We start from the raw sequence: 18,570 nt of genomic DNA, 5'->3' as shown, positions 1-18,570 counted from the left end.
ACACCTGCAGACCTGCTTCACCGCCTGTGAAGCGACTCCCCTGCAGGTGGGGTATTATAATCTTTTACCACAGTATTGTTCAGCTCTGGCTTATGGTGGTATGGGAGATTGAACTGGGACTTTGGAGCCTCAGGCAGGGGAGTCTCTTTGCATAACCATTATGCTATCTACCCTCCGCCCTTTTTCATACTTTTTTAAAGAAGAGCTATTTCATTTATTCATTTTTTATTACCTTTATCTATTTGATACAGACAACAAGAAATTGAGAGGAAGAGGGATATAAAGAGGGAAACAGACACCTAAAGCCTTGCTTCATCACTCACAAAACTTTCCCCCTGCAGGTGGGGACAGGGAGCATGAAGCCTTCTTTTCATTAAAAAAAAAAAAAAAGATATACTTATTTTCATGAGAGAGGAAAAGAGAAAGCAGAGCACCACTCATTTCTGGCACATGGCAGAACTGTCTCAGGAATATAAATCATGTGCTCCAACACATTACATGATCTCCCTGGTCCTGTTCTTTTCATTCTAGTGCTGTATTCTACTGGTGAAGAATAGTGAAAGCAATGGGCTGTAGAGTTATTCAGTACAGTTCCTGAATGTTGAAGCCATTAATTTATCCAGTTTTGGTGAGCTTACTTTAATTGTTTAAGGCTCTGTCCCTCATTTTCTCCCAAATTTTCCTTTAATTTAGGTAATCTAATTTATGTATACTTTCCCTTACTGTTTTCAGATTTTCAGTCACAGAAAAAAATTTCTCCATTTCCATAATATGGAAGGATTACCCACAGTTTTTTCTATTACTTACATGGAATTACTTTTTTCTTGATCCATTTGAAATTTATCTTTGTGCATAATGCAAGGAACTGGCTTGCAGTAATACATTTAAATAAGATCAAGTGCCCTGCTGGCTTCCTAGTTTGAGTGTGTATGTATTTATTCACCCATTCAGTCTAGGAAAAAATTGCATGCATTGCTGTGAGGCCAGGGAATTTTATATTTATATTCCACTTTTGAAAATAAAAAGCTCCATTTTTATAGAATGAAATCATACCATGACCTTCTGTACTAATGTTTTTAAGTAATCTGAGAACTTTTTTTATTTTTATAGCTACTAAAATCAACTTACTAGTTATGCCAAGTTAGGTAAAATAAAGCAGAGGTAGGGAGTCGGGCAGTAGCGCAGTGGGTTAGCACAGGTGGTGCAAAGCGCAAGGACTGGTGTAAGGATCCCGGTTCGAGCCCCCAGCTCCCCACCTGCAAGGGAGTCGCTTCACAAGCAGTGAAGCAGGTCTGTAGGTGTCTGTCTTTCTCTCCCCGTCTCTGTCTTTCCCTCCTCTCTCCATTTCTCGCTGTACTATCCAACAACAATAACATCAATAATAACTACAACAATAAAACAAGGACAACAAAAGGGAATAAATAAATATAAGAAAAAAAAGCAGAGGTAATGAGTTCTTGTATAAGATAAAGACACTTGATAATTAAGATAAAAGTTTAAAAACTGAAAAATTATGCATATAGGTTAAGAGCTCAACATCTTTTTAGCGGAAACTAATTCTGTGACTTGGCTATATTGTATTAGTGGGAGGCAGGGGGAATCCTTTCACATTTAATTTTTAAAATGCATTATGAGTATCACCTATCACTATTAATGTTATCATCTTTAAATTAATCCTCACGATGATACTGTGTCATAAATGTGTATTGGTATCTGCATGAAAAAATTAAATGGTTGAGTCTTTAGCACAACTATAACTTACACCAAGAAGAAACAAATACAAAGTTTATTTTGTCACTAAGAAAACAATGTATAATACTGTAAGAAATTTAAGTTGGATATAATAATACCTATTACTTAACTGATAACTTTGGAGAATTCGTTTTAAAATAACTTTTTTTTTTTTTACCAGAGCACTACTCAGCTCAGGCTTATGGTGGTGCAGGAGACTTCCAAGCCTCAGGCATGAGAGTCTCTTTCCTTAAACATCTACCCCCCACTTCCTTCACCCCCCCCACTCCCCCAACCCCCCTGAGAACTTAAAGAATCAAAATTTCTAGATGTGAAAAAGAATAGATTGTAAATACCAGATCTCTTGCCAGGGAATAAAACCTCACTTTCACTTAAACCACTCAAGCATATACAGATTCATTACTGAATAAATGTTTTTTTTTGTTGTTGTTGTTGTTTTACCAGAGCACTGCTCAGCTCTGGCTTATGGTGGTGCAGGGGATTGAACCTGGGACCTCGGTGACTCAGGCATGAGAGACTCTTTGCATAACCATTATGCTATCTACACCTGCCCTGAATAAATGGTTTCTTATGTACAATATAGAGCAAGGAAAGGAACATAATAATATCAGCAGATAGTCCATTGTCTCATTTTGCCTATGGGGTCCAACTTTTCTTTTAAGTAAGTTTTCACTTCAAGTCAGTCACAAGAACAAAAAACAGTCTAAATGCCAGCATTTAACATTAAAAAAAAAATTGTGCTACAGGAGGTGGCGCAGTGGATAAGGCATTGGACTTTCAAGCATGAGGTCCTGAGTTTGATCCCCGGCCACACATGTACCAGAGTGATGTCTGGTTCTTTCTCTCTCCTATCATTTCTCATGAATCAATAAATAAAATTGAAAAAGAATTCCCACTCCTTCTGGTAGTAATGTCAGTGAACTGGGAGATAATCAGGGAACAGGCAAGAAAAGAGAAGGTAAAAGGCTAGATAACATATCACTCAACATTAACTACTGAAAAGCTTCTTTTTTATAGATGAGAAAGTTAAGAGTTTATGATCTTAATGTTACAGAGTTGGTTAATGGAAGAGTCTCAGGTTGCAGGTCTTATAGAACTTCTGAGTCAAGGCTCTGTGTACCAAGTCACTTGACTATCAGATTAGATAATGGGAAAAATAATGTTGCTGGCTCAATGTAAATAGTCTCAATTAGTTTAAATATTTCAAACATTATGATCCATTTCTTCCTATTCTAGAGGAACCTCAATATGAAAAATATGAAACTTCAATATGAAAACTTGTAATATATTCTCTTTCTCTTTTATTCATCTTAGGAAATACATATTTTAATGGAAAATTATTATCAATGCACCTAAATGTATATATCAAAACAAAATTCTCTAAACATTACTTATAAGCAAGAGATGAAAGTAATAATTCTGTTTTTTAAAGTGGTTTTAACTGATTATTGTATTAAAAAAATTCTTCCCTGTTAACAAACTAATGAAGATAAAAGCAATGTTTCTATTATAGGACCCACACTAAATAGACTAAACATTTTATCATTATACCATTTATTTATTTATGCCATTTCAGATGGAAAAAATAAACTGAAGATTAAATTCCAGTTTGGAACTAAGCTCTTTTAGGCTATTCTTTTAGGCTATTCCTTATTAAAGAAAGTTACATCTTAATGACCCCATACAACTATGATTTAGTACTGTTAATTAAAAAATAGAACTTCAAAGGGTTTTTCCAAAAAATATATTATAAAGGTGTAAACTAAAAAAAAATCTTAAATTTAGTACAGCGGGTTAAGCTCATGTGGCGCGAAGTGCAAGGACAGGCGTAAGGATCCTGGTTCGAGCCCCCGGCTCCCCACCTGCAGGGGAGTCACTTCACAGGTGGTGAAACAGACCTGCAGGTGTCTTTCTCTCCCCCTCTCTGTCTTCCCCTCCTCTCTCCATTTCTCTCTGTCCTATCTAACAATGGCGACATCAATAACGCAAATAATAACTACAACAACAATAAAAAACAAGGGCAACAAAAGGGAAAATAAATAAATAAAATCTTAAATTATTGAGGACACTATTAAATTATACTGATAGGTACTAACCATTTTTAGGAATTCTCAATGGTGAATAATTATTCACCTCAGTTCAGTAAGTTAGCCTTTATTTTTAGAAATAAGACCTAGATAAGGAATCTACTTGTTTGAAATGAAAACTGTCCAGTTCTAAACAGTTTCTCTTGTTTAGATTGCTCATAGGAAAAAGAAATATGTACCTTTCCATGACAGCCAGGCATTCCTTTCTCCAGGTAAATCGGCTTCCTCGTCGTAGTCGAAAGGTACCAGATGTGGCAGAGACTGGAGGAGGCGTTTGTCTCCATTCTGGATCTTCTATTGGAATAGGGGCTGGTCTCATACTTAATGTAGCCCCTAAAATAAGTGAGTTTTAGTAAATACCTTGCAATTTAATAAAAGCAATGTGGTAAATCAACAATAGTAAACTTGTGTCCCTCTACTTTAATTTACATGCTTAGTGCCTTTGGCATTCATATTTCAAAAGTTTTTGGACAAATCTGAAGAAACACAATTTCTTCCTTAAAAAGTATATCATGTCTACCTAGTGGGGGTTGAACTGTTTTGTGGAAAATTGGGAAATGTAATGCATGTACCAACTATTGTGTTTTTGCTGTCAACTGTAAACTATTAATCCTCCAATAAGAAATTAAATCTCTCTGAAGCCCTGCCCCACTAGGGAAAGATAGAAACAGGCTGGAAGTATGGATCAAACTGCCAACGCCCATGTTCAGTGGAGAAGCAATTACAGAACCCAGACTTTCCACCTTCTGCACTCCACAATGATCCTGGGTCCATGCTCTCAGAGAGAGAAAGAATAGGAAAGTTTTGGTGGAGAGGATAGGATATGGAACCCTGGTGAAATGTGTGGAATTTTACCCTTCTTATCCTATGGCTTTGTCAATATTTTCTATTTTTTATTTTATAAATTTAAAAAAAAAGGGGGGGGGAAGTATATCATGTCTAAGACTATACCATCCTGAGCACTCCCAATCTCATCAAAAAAAGTGTATTGGGGGTAGCTCAGTGGGTTAAGTGCTCCCCACCTGTAGGGGGGTTCTTCAGAAGAGGTGAAGCAGGTCTGCAGGTGTCTATCTTTCTCTCCCGTCTGTCTCCCCTACTCTCTCAATTTCTCTCTGTCCTATCCAACAACAACAACGACAGCAACAATAACAACATTAATAAAAAAGGGCAACCATAGGGAAAAAAAAAATAGCCTCCAGGAGCAGTGGATTGGTGGTGTAGGCACCAGCAATAACCCTGGAGGCAAAAAAAAAAAAGTGTATTAGGCTGGGGAGTTGGCAAATAGTTATGCAAAAGACTTCCATGCCTCAGGTTCCAAGGTCTCAGTTTCAATCCCCACCATCACTGTAAACCAGTGATGGGCAGTGCTCTGGTCTTTATCTCTGTATCTTTCTCTCATTAAAATGAAATAAATTTTAAATAGTATACCACAAATTATTTTAAGTTGCTATTTTTTTCAGTTAATATTTTGTCTCTCTCTCTCTTATTAGTTGTCAGTAGTGTTATCTCTGGGGCTTGGTGTTGAATCCACTGCTCCTGATGGCTATTTTTCTGTGTGATTTTTTAAAAGAGATTTATTTTTCATTCCATATGAGAGTTTCATATGTGATACAGAGAAACAGAAGCCAGAGCAATCACCCTGACCCATGCAGTGCTGGGAGTGGATCAGGAACCTGAGGCCTACTAATCCAAAGCTCTGCCAGCTGAGTTTATTTCCCCAACTGTTGTTTGTGTCATTTTTTTTTTTTAAACAAAGCAAAAAACATGTTTCTTTAAAGTATAAGGGACTATGGTCTTTGATCTAGTTATAACTTAATATCTTCCTCTGAAAACTTTCTCATAAAATGTTTATTTGACAGTTTTGATCTTTTGAACAATACATTTTGTGTTTAGACAACACATTTTTGTGTTTAGAGACTTTTATTTTCAAAGGACTTTCTGTTATTATGGCAATGGGTTCCTTAAAAAGTGAATTTAAAATAACCTTAATTATTATAGACTTTCAAAAATTCAAATCTAACAATAAAGATAGTATTTGATATAGTCTAATACTTAAATTAGAACTTGACAAATCTACTACCTATTAATTCTATATACTATTCTGTTATCTCTTGAAAATTAAAAAAAAATTTTTTCCAAATTCATTGAGATATTTTATGAATCCAAATTAACCTTTTCTCAAGTAACTTGAAATTGAACAGGCATGTATTTTCTTTCACCATATGTCAGACCCCTTTACTAGTCTATTCAAGGCTTAGAAGTTATGAATAAAACAAATAATTTCTCTGACCTCTAGACTTATTTGAAAAGAATTTAAATAAAACTTGCCAGTCTTTCAAAAAGTTTAGTCCTTGACTTTCCCACTGTTCATCCATTCTTCCCCTGCACCCCACTTGTGTGATTTAACCTGGAGGACACTTGGCCCCACCCACTTCAATATCAGAGAAAGACTGAGATAAGGGGAGAAAGAGAGGCAAAAAAGGGAGAGTTTCCGGGAGTCAGGCAGTAGTGCAGCAGGTTAAGTGCACGTGGCGCAAAGCTCAAGGACCGGCATAAGGATCCTGGTTCGAGCCCCCGGCTCCCCACCTGCAGGGGAGTCGCTTCATAAGCAGTGAAGCAGGTCTGCAGGTGTCTGTCTTTCTCTCCCCCTCTCTGTCTTCCCCTCCTCTCTCCATTTCTCTCTGTCCTATCCAACTACGACGACTTCAATAACAACAATAACTATAACAATAAAACAACAAGGGTAACAAAAAGGGAAATATAAATTTTAAAAAACCATTTAAAAAAATAAAATAAAATAAAATAAAATAAAATAAAATAAAAAAAGGGAGAGTTTCCACAGCACACATTCATGAAGCTTCCCTTGTGCATGGTGCTTCCATGTGGTGCCAGTGTCTTTAACTCTGGCTCCTCACTTGTGATAAAATGTGTGTGCTGGGAGTCGGGTGGTAGTGCAGTGGGTTAAGTGCACGTGGCACAAAGGACCTAGGTAAGGATCTGGGTTCGAGCCCCCGGCTTCACACCTGCAGGGGAGTCACTTCACAGGTGGTGAAGCAGGTCTGCAGATGTCTATCTTTCTCTCCCTCTCTGTCTTCCCCTCCTCTCTCCATTTCTCTCTGTCCTATCCAACAATGATGATATCAACAACAATAATAACTACAACAATAGAACAAGGGCAACAAAAGGGAATAAATTAAAAAACGTGTGTGCTAACTGGGTAACCTAATTCCTGATTACTGTTTTTATTCTTTTTAATTGCTATTTTGCTTTATTTTTTTTCTTATTTTGATAGGAGAGAAATTTAAAGGGGATAGAGCTAGAGAGACACCTGCAGCCCTGTTTCACTGCTTGTGAAGCTCTCCTCCTGCAGGTGTGGACCAGGGCTTGACTGAGCCTGGGTACTTGCACATGGTAATGTGTATGTTACATTAAGTGCACAACCACCCAGTCTTATTCTTTTTACAAAGTTAACTTCATTATCTCAAATCATAACTATGATCATCACTCAATCAAAAAAACGTTCCTCTACTTATGGACTGAAATCCAAACGCCTAACACAGTTCTAGCAAAGAGACTAAAACTTGATGTGCAAAGATGTGTATAATATAGATTCCTTTCCTCCTAACAGAAATCACACTTTATGTGTCTTGGAATCAATACTATGGACTGTGTTTTATATCACTAGATACAATATACTACTTTTTTTAATCCTTGACTTCTCTATTTCTTGCACATGCTATACTTCAAATCCATAGGCAAGTCCTATCAATTTTATCTTCAGAATATACCTAGGATCAGACCATTATGTATTCTTTCACTATAACTTCTTTAAAAACAAGACAGCAGCATCTTTCCCAAGCACAGCTCCTGGAATAGGTTCCAATGATGGCACTTCACAATAAATTCACACCTTCTGATAATTATACTCTTAAATTTGGGCTGATCCTGTGACCAATTCTGACAACAGAAATTGGGGTGGGGTTTGAGTGTAGATCAAAAAGAGCTTTGCAGCTTCTAGTTAGGTCCTTTGAATGCTGGCTTGGAGAGAAACCAGGATCATACATGAAGTTTGAGAAAGTTGAAACCACAATGTTGCAAGTAAGCTCAAGCTAACTATGTGGGTCACATGAAATGAAAGCTGCTCAGCAAGTTCCCAGGTGCTTCTATTTAAAGGCACCTCAGAAGAGGTATTTTAGACATTCTGACTCAACAGACAGCATGTGGAGAACTACAGAACCCACTGACAGTTGAAGTTAGGTACACAATCACAATGCAACAAGATGGTAGTCAGCCTCCGAGGGGTTCCTAGGGACTTCCACCTCTTGCATTCACACGTGTGTGTAGTACCTTTCCATTCTGGGCTAGTATTAGTTTGACCAGTGGCAGAAGTGATGGTATGTAACTTCTGGAATTCGATGATGATGAGCACTGTAGTGTCTGCCTTGGATCATTCACCCCTGGGGAAACTATTTGCCAAACTGTAAGGATAATCAGACAGCTAAACACAAGTCCCATGTAGTAAGGACTTAATTTCACTATGAACAAGTGGTAAAGAACGGAGGCCTACACTGGCACAGCTGAGTTTGGAAGGGGCTATTCAGTTCCAGTGACTGCAGTCCTGGAAGGTAGCCTAATTGCAACCTCATAGGAACACTGGGCCAGTAAGTTAAGGAAGAATATATACCTTAATGTAAAGTGTGCAATAGTCTACAGTGACTTACTAAGTGCAGCAAGCAAGTTGAAAGACCTAAAAAAAGACACCATAAAGTACTTAATCAAATAGTTTCTACTTAGACCTAGATACCCTCTATACCTACTTCCTATTTCACTTCCCTCAATCACACTAAGGCTAACCTTGTCAGAAAAAGTATGGACTACAAAAGATGGATAAGGGCAAGAGACTGGAACATTTTAATGATGGTCTTTTAGGACTCTGCCAGGCCCCTCTATTATCCGGGGCCCTGGGATTCCGAGATAGATAGGATGGGCCTATGTCTATGTCCAGTGGAGAAGCAATTACAGAAGCTAGACCTCCCACCATATATACCCCATAAAGATCTTTGGTCCAGACTCCCAGAGGGATCAAGGATAGGGAAAGTTCCAATGGAGGGGATGGGATATGTAACTCTGGTGGTGGGAATTGTATGGAATTGTACTCCTCTTATCCCACAATCTTGTCAATCATTATTAAATCACTAAAAAAAAACAAAACAATATGCTGGGCCAGAAGTAGTTAGCTATGGATTCCTGACCCAGACAATGTGAAGCAATAAATGTTTATTGTTTGTAGCTACTAAGCTGAGGGATAATTTGCTACATAATAAAAGAGAAACTAACAGAAGACATCAGAACCATCTTGTTGTTTATTTCTCTGTATTTCCCAATATCTGAATGTTATGTTACTAATTAGTCATATTTATAAACTTGATAGGCAAAAACTTTCCTTAAACACAGATTTCATTATTAATGAGAATAAGCATCTTTTCCTAGCTACTGAGCATTGTTTAAATGTTTCTTGTTAATTTATATATTTTTCCCTTTCTTTCTGGGTCACTTTCAAATTACTGGTGCATAGAAACCATGTCAATTGCTAATAGGCTTATTTCACCTAATTGTCTTCTATCTTTATAGAGTGCTTGGTAACCTTTATTTTTACATATTTATACTTATCAGTTTTTCTTTTAGCTTTGTATTATACAAATCTTTTTATAATTTTTATTTGAAACTTCTAATACATATCTGATTTCCTACTATGTGATCAAAGTATTTAACTATTTTCTCACATGATGAGTGTCAGGGTTTAAAAACAGCACAAAAGGCCAGCAAATTATGACCAGTTGTATGTTTTTGAAAGTGAGGTCTTATGGGAAAACCACATTCATTTACATACTGTCTAATTTTTTGTAGAGCAGCAGAGTTGAATAATTATGATGCACACCACACAGCACAAAGAACTTCAGGTATTTATTATTTGGTCCACTATAGGAAAGAGATTGTTGACCAATAGCATAAAACATTAGTGGCTTAACCCCTATGAAACTCTAAACTGAAACCATCTGTAGACAAGTCAAGAAAGAGTTCTGCTCTGCCAAAATAACTTGGCAATTAGACCTGGATCTTATTCAAAGTTAATACATTTAGACAAAGAATGGGAGAGGGATTGTTTGGAGAATTTCAAAGTTATTGGGTACTTTCTGAATATAAGCAGGAAATACAGCAAGAAGACTTTGGTATCTACCTAACAGCATGTAAATTTAACTGTCTGACACAATAAAAAGTCTTAAGTCAAGCTAGCATCATGACTAACCAAAGTAAGGTTCCTCTCCTCCAAGACCTGGTCCTTGTAAAGGTTTAGAGAGTTCCAAGTTCTTAGATGGTACTGATGGGGTTGAATCTAGGTCAAGAACACCAACTAAGTAGCCTCATTCATAACTATGGTATGCTTTCTTTGTTTAACAGAATGATAAATGGGTACATACAAAAAACAGGTATAAAGAATGCAAAGAAGGAAATAAGCCAAATGATAATGGTTCTTTCTAGGCACTGGGGCTTATTGATGATAGAACTGTACTTTTTTATAATATTCTTTATTATCCAGACTTATGAAAAGCAAAATTAGATAAAAAGGAAAAAAATACAAAGTTAGAAACGTACTCCAGAAATGTCATCATAAGTTGTTGGTCTGCTTCTAATTCTGCTTCTAAGACCCCTTCTGTTTTGATCATCACGTTAGGTTTGCTTGCATTGCTTAATGCTGTGGTCTATTTACATAATCACTGTTTTGTTAGAGACCCGCACTGGTTTAATCCCCACTGGTTCGTGCTCTTTTTCCACTCCACCTCCTCTCCTAGTCACATCCTGTTTTCCACCATTTAATCCCCACTGGTTTGCGTGCTTTTTCCTTCTCCCCACCCCCCATCCTATGTACTTCCTCTTCTGACCTGACACTTCCACCTCAGGAGATATAAAGGACAGGATTTTCTAATGAAGAGAGATTGATTGATTGCACTGCATCCCCGCTCATCAATAAAGATTGGATTGCGTTCCCAGCTCAGCCATGAGTCCCTGGTCATCTCTCTCCCGCCCACGAAGCTAGCCCGGCAATAAGTCTTCTCGTGGGCTCCTCCAGGAACTTGTCCTCCCTATAAAATAGCAGTGGTGGGAACTGCCCTACTCTCCAAAGGGAGGCTGGATCAGTCATCCTACTCTGCCACTCAAGAAATAGTGGTTCGGAAATGAGTACAGCCTAGAGTGTTCCCAGTTGTGACCATCAATTGCAAGCTCAGACTGATAGGGAATCAGGAAGTTACACAGGCTCCTGTGCTAAATATGAATATTTATGGACCCTAGGCTAGGCTGATGGGACAAACAGTTAATTTTATTCATAGATCTTCAAGATTGGGAGCTACGCTATGCCTTAATCCAGTTTGGTAGCCCTAGTCTTAATGCTGACACTATATTCCCAGTCAATATTTTTAGTCCACCTCCATGTTAGCTATCAAGCTCAAGAAAAAAATTACTGGGGGATGGGAGGTAGTGCAGCGAGTTAAGCACACATGGCACCAAGTGCACGGATGAGTGTAAGGATCCTGGTTCAAGCCCCTACTCCCCAACTGCAGGAAGGTCGCTTCATAAGCTGTGAAGCAGGTGTGCAGATGTCTGTCTTTCTCTCCCTGTCTTTCCATCCTCTTTCGATTTCTCACTGTTCTATCCAAAAACACTAACAGTAATGACAACAGTAACAATAATAACAAGGGGGACAAAAATAGGAAAAAATGGTCTCCAGGAGCAATGGATTGGTAGTGCAGGTGCTAAGCCCCAGCAATAACCCTGGAGTCAAAAAAGAAATAAAGAAAGGAAGGAAGGAAGGAAGGAAGGAAGGAAAGAAGGAAAGAAAGAAGGAAGGAAGAGAAAGGAAGAAGGAAAGAAAGAAAAAAAAAGAAAGAGAAAAATTACTAAAGTCATGGGCACCTAGGCACATACCTAAAATAGACTTCCCAACTTCTTTCCACCCTAAGATCCCTATTCTTTCCTGCTCTATTCCTATTTTTTGGTACCTGTTCATTAATAAAGCTCTGCCACCTGCATAGATAAAAAGCACTGTAGAAACACTTTAGCACAAATTTATTCTAGAAACCTGGGTACATCTTACTTTGAAGGAAGTAGATGGAGAGCAATGAATAACCCAATAATAAGTTCAAAATTACTGACAGAAAAATACAAAATCATCAGAATTTAGAAGAACCATATATAAAGAGAGAGACAGGTTGGGAGTATGGATCGAGGTGGTAATGCCCAGGTTCAGCGGGGAAGCAATTACAGAAGCCAGACCTTCCACCTCTGGCATCCCATAATGACCCTGGGTCCATGCTCCCAGAGGGATAATGAGTAGGAAAGCTATCAGGGGATGGGATGGGATACGGAGTTCTGGTGGTGGGAATTGTGTGGAGTTGTACCCCTATTATCCTATGGTCTTGTCAATATTTCCATTTTATAAATAAAAATTTTAAAAAGTGCCATATATAAGACTTCAATTTAAGGCCTTCTGAAGGAAAATCTCAGAATTCTGGATTAGCTATAGAGTCTTAATGAAAAGTATACTACCTATTTCCTCTATAGAAAAAAAAAAATCACATTACATTTGTGCTTTTATTAAGACAGAAGTTCCATACTCATCTAGACAATCTAAATCCTAGGGAAAGAAAATTCTTTGTAATTCATATAGATTTTTTAAATTTTGGTAAATATTCTCTTTGTATATATGACATTCTTGCTTAATAGTGTTATTTCCTGGTGAGTTTTCACCAGTCAGCTAGAAGAAGAATGATTATAAGCATGCCAGTTCTGCTCTGTTCATATAAACTAGCTCCTCCAAAAGTAAATTCTCATCTTTCCCCACATTACACACATGACTCCCCCCAGGATCTGATGCTCAGCAACACTGAAGAAGGAGACTCCTGCTCTCCAAATTTACTTCATGTGCTCCCTGCCTAAGCCTCTTGGCAAACTTTTAATTGTTTAATTTAGAAATATGCAGAATCAATGCCATGAGCCAAGAGGAACTCAGCTAACTTTGTCTGCTATAGTAATGTTCAAATTAAACAAGGGAGAGTTTGATTTGATTAAATAAAAGGACTTTTGATGTCAGCCATGCTGACTTTTGTATTTTTTTTTAATTGGCATTTCCTTGTAAATGTTTTCATAAGAAACTAGATAAAATGTATTTGATCAGTTTCCATCACTCATTTTATGTGTATGCCTTGGCAGGGTTTGGTGTTTTTTTTTTTTTTCCTCCAGGGTTATTGCTGGGCTCAGTGCCTGCACCATGAATCCACCACTCCTGGAGGCGTTTTTTCTCCCCTTTTGTTGCCCTTGTTGTTGTAGCCTCATTGTAGTTATTATTATTGCCATTGTTGATGTTGTTCGTTGTTGGATAAGACAGAGAGAAATGGAGAGAGGAGGGGAAGACAGAGAGGGGGAGAGAAAGATAGACACCTGTAGACCTGCTTCATCACCTGTGAAGCGACTCCCCTGCAGGTGGGGAGCCGGGGGCTTGAATCGGGATCCTTATGCCGGTCCTTGTGTTTTGCGCCACATACACTTAACCCACTGCACCACCGCCCGACCCCCAGCAGTATTTGGTTTATGCTAGGAAATTCTGGTGGGTTTCTTTATAAGAGAACTAAAGTATGCCAACAACTACTGGATATCAATAGAAATAACCTCAATGTCTATTCTATTACTTCTTTTGTGAGGTCCACTTACAGAGAATGTAAAAAAAAAAAAAAAAAAAACCCATATCCAAATGAATCCAGAGCAGAGGTAGAGATAGAGAACCTCAATCAAGGTTTACAAAGAGAAGGCCTCAGACACAGATCATCATGGAAGTAGCATGGGACCTGGGGACACTGGTACTGTGATGTCCCTACTACTCTGTCTCTCTGAGTGAAAAAGCAGCATGTGAGCAGTGAAATCATGCACATACAAGGCCTTAGATCACCCTCTCTCACCACCCAACCTCATCCCCTAAAAGAAATGCAAAGAAAAAAAGAAAAAAGGAGAAAAACTTATAGAGAGAAATACTCTGAGGCTCAGGAATAAAGGCATGGAAAGTACATTTAAAAAAGGCCTTTAGATGTTTATATATGGGGGGAAGTACTTTTCATAGTGTGATTTTCCTTATTTTGGTACCTATCCCCCAGAATATATATAAGTGGATGACACTATTAATATTTCTTCTGATGGACAGAGAAAAATCATAAAAGAACTTCTATCAATAAAAAAACTGACTTATTTTCTGTCAAACTTTCCTCTCAAAAGCAGGTTTGCACTGTTTGAACTGAGGTTTTTCAGTTTTATACATCCTTAAAGCTATTAACAAAATATATGATTTTCTTTTCTTTCCTTCCCCATCTCCTTTATTTTTGCCTCCTTTTTGTTTTCATCCCTTCCTCTTCATTATACTTTATGTATATCATTTAAATATACAGTAGAATTAAATGCTTCACTGTTTAGGAATTTATAAAAATTACACGGGAAGCAGTACCCATGCTACCTCTGTACTCCCATTCTTAGTTTCCTTTCACAGAAATTTCATATTTATAAAAGCATGTGTGTTTCCTATATATATATATATAAATGGAAACATATTATTTCCCATTGTTTTGTATTTTATTGCCTTATGATTGTGACATTACAACATACAAATTTAATCCATATGAAGATTCCTTTAAAAAATAGCCATATAGTTCTCCCTAGTATTCCAGCACACAGATATAATACAATTTATGTAACCAGCTTGCAGCTGAGGAGCATTTAGGTAGATTCCAATTATCTTTGCAATGACTTGCAAATACTCTTATGCAACTTATGACTACACAGTGAACAACCTGTCCTCAGACTAGTATAATTTTAGTTAATCTACCCAAACATAATTATCATTTCAATAGAATAAAAATAAGCAATATACTTCTTTGGCTAAAATCAAAGACTATTTTAAAGTCAACAAAGTAGTTGATCTGCATTTCTGTAGAAAGAATTCTATACTATACCAGCACTTATAAACGAAGGTAAAAGTGCAAAGGAAAAATGAAAGTTTAATTGCTAACACCCAATTATTTTAAATGCAATAAAAACTAGCAGCTGATATTTATGAATCTACCTCTTTTTAACTTTATATTATGCTGTACAGAAAACTTGACTAGAACGAATGTAGAACTGGTAGAAATCATATTTTCAAATAAAAGAATGCATTTCCCTAATTATATCCTCTTTGTTTTCGATATCAAACCAGGATCCTCATGCCAATCCTTGCGCTTTGTGCCACATGCGCTTAACCCGCTACCTGACTCCCTGGGAAATGCATTCTTAAAAGAAAGCACTATCTTCTTAAAGAAAGCAGCTCCTCATCAATAGCTAAATGAATGCTGGAAGCTCTTTTCTGGTTTGCCTGTTTTCACATTCCCCAGCTTCTCGATGATGTATGAGGTACCTCTGGTTCAAAGTTGTTTTTTTTTTTTTTTTTTTTTTTTTTTTTGTGTGTGTGTGTGTGTGTGTGTGTGTGTGTGTGTTTAAAAGAAAGAAAGAAAGAGAACCAGAGGACCACTCAATTTTAGTATATTCAGTGCCAGAGAACAAACATGGGACCTTGGGTATACAAGGTTTATGCTCCACTGTGGAGCTATCTCCCTGACTCTAAGATACAGTGAAATAGGAAATAAAACAAAATACTGATGGGGATGGAGATAGCAGTAGTAGCTAAAGCTGATGAATACCCTAGTCAAAAGGAAAAAAGAAACAAAAACAAAATAAAACAACAATTTTTTAAAACCAGTTTCTGAAGAACACTGTACCCAGGGCTAAAAACAGGATTTCAATAGTAGTGCTCTGTAGTGCTATCAGATCAGCTGCAACAAAGCTGCTATGATCTGCAAATGAATTCGTTTTCCTGATATCCTAGTCCCTGCCTGAAACTGGATTTCAGCCTTGAAATGCCAGTATGGGAATTTAGTCTTACCAATTGTGTTTAGATTATATGTCAGGCACTATTCCACATGTCAAATCTTTCTTTTATGGAGGCTGACTGCCTAACACAACTAAGTAGCATTTGCCTTCCAAATTCCTCATTATTCTGCTCTGTACATGTTGGAACACCCTGAAGATCCCTCTGGTGGTTTCCAGTAGCCAGTTGTTGGAAAGTAACCAGGTTTAAGAGATTCTTGGGCACAGTTCCTTATTTATACAGTTGAACCCTTACTGTGGACTCAGAGCCCAAGTTTTTTTGTTTTGTTAACTAACACATTAAAATATATTTGAAAGTGAATAAGGGCAAGTAAGCAGAGGGTTGGAGAGTCCAGCTAGAGCCATCAGGGGAAGGAGAATACCTGCCTGCTGTTCATCTCTACCCTTCAGAGTCTAAATTTTAATCCTGCTCTATCTGATCTTCCCTGCTATGAATCATGGGTAATTCATAATAGCACAAGTGATTTCTTTTGGGAAGATAGTTTAGAGCTTAGTAAGTCAGAAGTGTTGCTACAACTTTGAAATATTTTAAGACTAGCCATCCCTTATGTTAACCACATGTGGCAATTTGGCACTTGAAATGTAGCTGATTGGAAATAGGTGCTTTAATTGTAAAATACATCCTGGGTTTCAAACAGTCAGTACCAAAATAAGGGAATAAATAAAGGTAGAAAAACACTTCAGGGTGGGGGTAGATAGCATAATGATTATGCAAAGAAACTCTCATGCCTGAGGCTCTAAGGTCCCAGGTTCAATCCCCTATATCACCATTAAGCCAGAACTGAGCAGTGCTCTGGTAAAAAAAAAAAAAAAAAAGTCAAAGAATTTCAACCTAAATTTCATTTTTGTTTTAATGTGGGTATCAAATTGTCTCTAAGATACTATGAGAACTATAGTGGTTATTGTCAAGGAGGGCACACAACTTTGGTGATGGGTATGGTGTGGAACTATATCCCCAAAATCTTACAACTTGTAAATCATTATTAAATCACCAATAAAAACAAATATGGCTAATAGAAAATTTAAATCACATGTACCATTTCCACTGTATTTCTTTTGAATGATGCTGCCTCAAAATACTTAAATAATAGCAACAAGAGAGTCATTATTTTGAGAGGTTTGCTCATCTATCTGTATATGATTAGAAAAGTATCTAAATAAAAAAGTTCTACTTTGCAGAAAAACTTTCAACTAATAAGTGATAAAGGAATACTAGATTAGATTATCACCATTTTGCAATCCCCATGGAATTACTGATTCAGTCAAGCATTATAAACAGATGCTAAGATAACTGGCAAAAGATAAATGAGAAAAAGAATTATTTAGTCAATGTGATAGGGAGCTTTATAAATACAAAATGCCAAGAATCTTTAATAAATTATCAAATTTAGAATATGAATAGTTATATCTGGACATTTTGTGTCTATTCATATGGGACTATATAAAATAAACATTACCTACGGATACAATGCAAATTGCACCAAGCAGACAACAATGAGAAAATATTATAGTGAAACATCTATTTCTCAAACTGCCCATTTAACTATATTTTATCACAGTTCTACCCATCTCCTTATCCATAAATCCATTTGATTTTGATGCATTCAGAGTAAACTGCAATCATTAGTACATAATCTTCCCAACTAACCTAGGAAGTATTCTTGCCAAAAATATTTAGCATGAATCAAGATATTAACCCCAACTATACTATTAATCCCAATGTGTGTATGTACACATAAACAATTTCCAACATTTATTCATTTAATTTATAGAGATAGAGCGAAATTCAAACAGTCACTGTTTCTAACAAGAGGATAAGCGGATCTTTACTGTGCTAGTCTTCCAAATTTTCTATGTGTCTGAATAATTGCTAAAGATAAATTGGGGAGTGAAGTAGGCAAAAAACTAGCTACAGAGAAGTTGATACGGTCCTGTTTTGTTTTGCCTTGATCTTTCAGATCAAGAATGTTATATCTGGGGAAAAAAAACAACAAAAAACACCACACACAAAAACATAAATTTTTTCTTCCACCTGGGTTATCTCTGGGGCTTTGTTTCTGCATAACTCTACTGTTCCCTGTGGCAATTTCCTTACCTCCCTTTACTTTCTTTTTGATAAAGGAGGAGAGATATAAAGGGACAGAAAGAAGGAAAGACAATAGTTCCACCTACTTATAAGTGGAGATCAGACACTGAACCTGGGTCCTCACACATGCTAACATGTGCTCTCTACTAGGTGAGCCATCAGTCAACTACTCTATAACCTGAAATGCCTTGGGGGCCGGACAGTAGTGCAGAGGTTTAAGTGAACATGGCGCAAAGCACAAGGACCAGCATAGGGATCCCGGTTTGAGCTCCTGGCTCTTCACCTGCAGGGGGGTCCCTTCACAAGTGGTGAAACAGGTCTGCAAGTGTCTGTCTTTCTCTCCACTCTCTGTCTTCCCCTCCTCTCTCGATTTCTCTGTCCTATTCAACAACAAAAAGGGGAAAAAATGGCCTCCAGGAGCAGTGGATTCGTAGTGTAGGCAACAAGCCCAAGCAATGACCTTGAAGGCAAAACCAAACCAAACCAAACCAAACAAAACAAAGAAAAACTTTAAATCCCAGCTCAAAGACAATGTTGTAATAAGCTAAGAGTCTTCAATATGCAATATTCCAAGTGATGATTTATGTTGTTAGCACAGATTATATAGTGATTATTATAGAAGAC

At 37.2% G+C, this 18,570-nt stretch overlaps 1 protein-coding gene across 14 annotated transcripts in view; it reads right to left on the bottom strand.

Annotated features, from left to right (window-relative positions):
- HMBOX1 (homeobox containing 1) overlaps positions 1-18,570 on the bottom strand; it is a 213,447-nt gene that overhangs the window by 57,078 nt on the left and 137,799 nt on the right. For all 14 annotated transcript variants that reach the window (XM_060184905.1, XM_007517240.3, XM_007517238.3 and 11 more), the window contains one exon: positions 4,019-4,172. In XM_060184905.1, the coding sequence (XP_060040888.1) occupies positions 4,019-4,172 (154 nt within the window). The remainder of the gene's footprint in view (positions 1-4,018; positions 4,173-18,570) is intronic.

The sequence above is a fragment of the Erinaceus europaeus genome, chromosome 2 (genome assembly GCF_950295315.1).
Source record: "Erinaceus europaeus chromosome 2, mEriEur2.1, whole genome shotgun sequence".
In the NCBI taxonomy this organism is placed as follows: Eukaryota; Metazoa; Chordata; class Mammalia; order Eulipotyphla; family Erinaceidae; genus Erinaceus; species Erinaceus europaeus.
The sequence above is the reverse complement of the archived record's forward strand: the minus strand, read 5'-3'. Positions and strand labels throughout refer to the sequence as shown.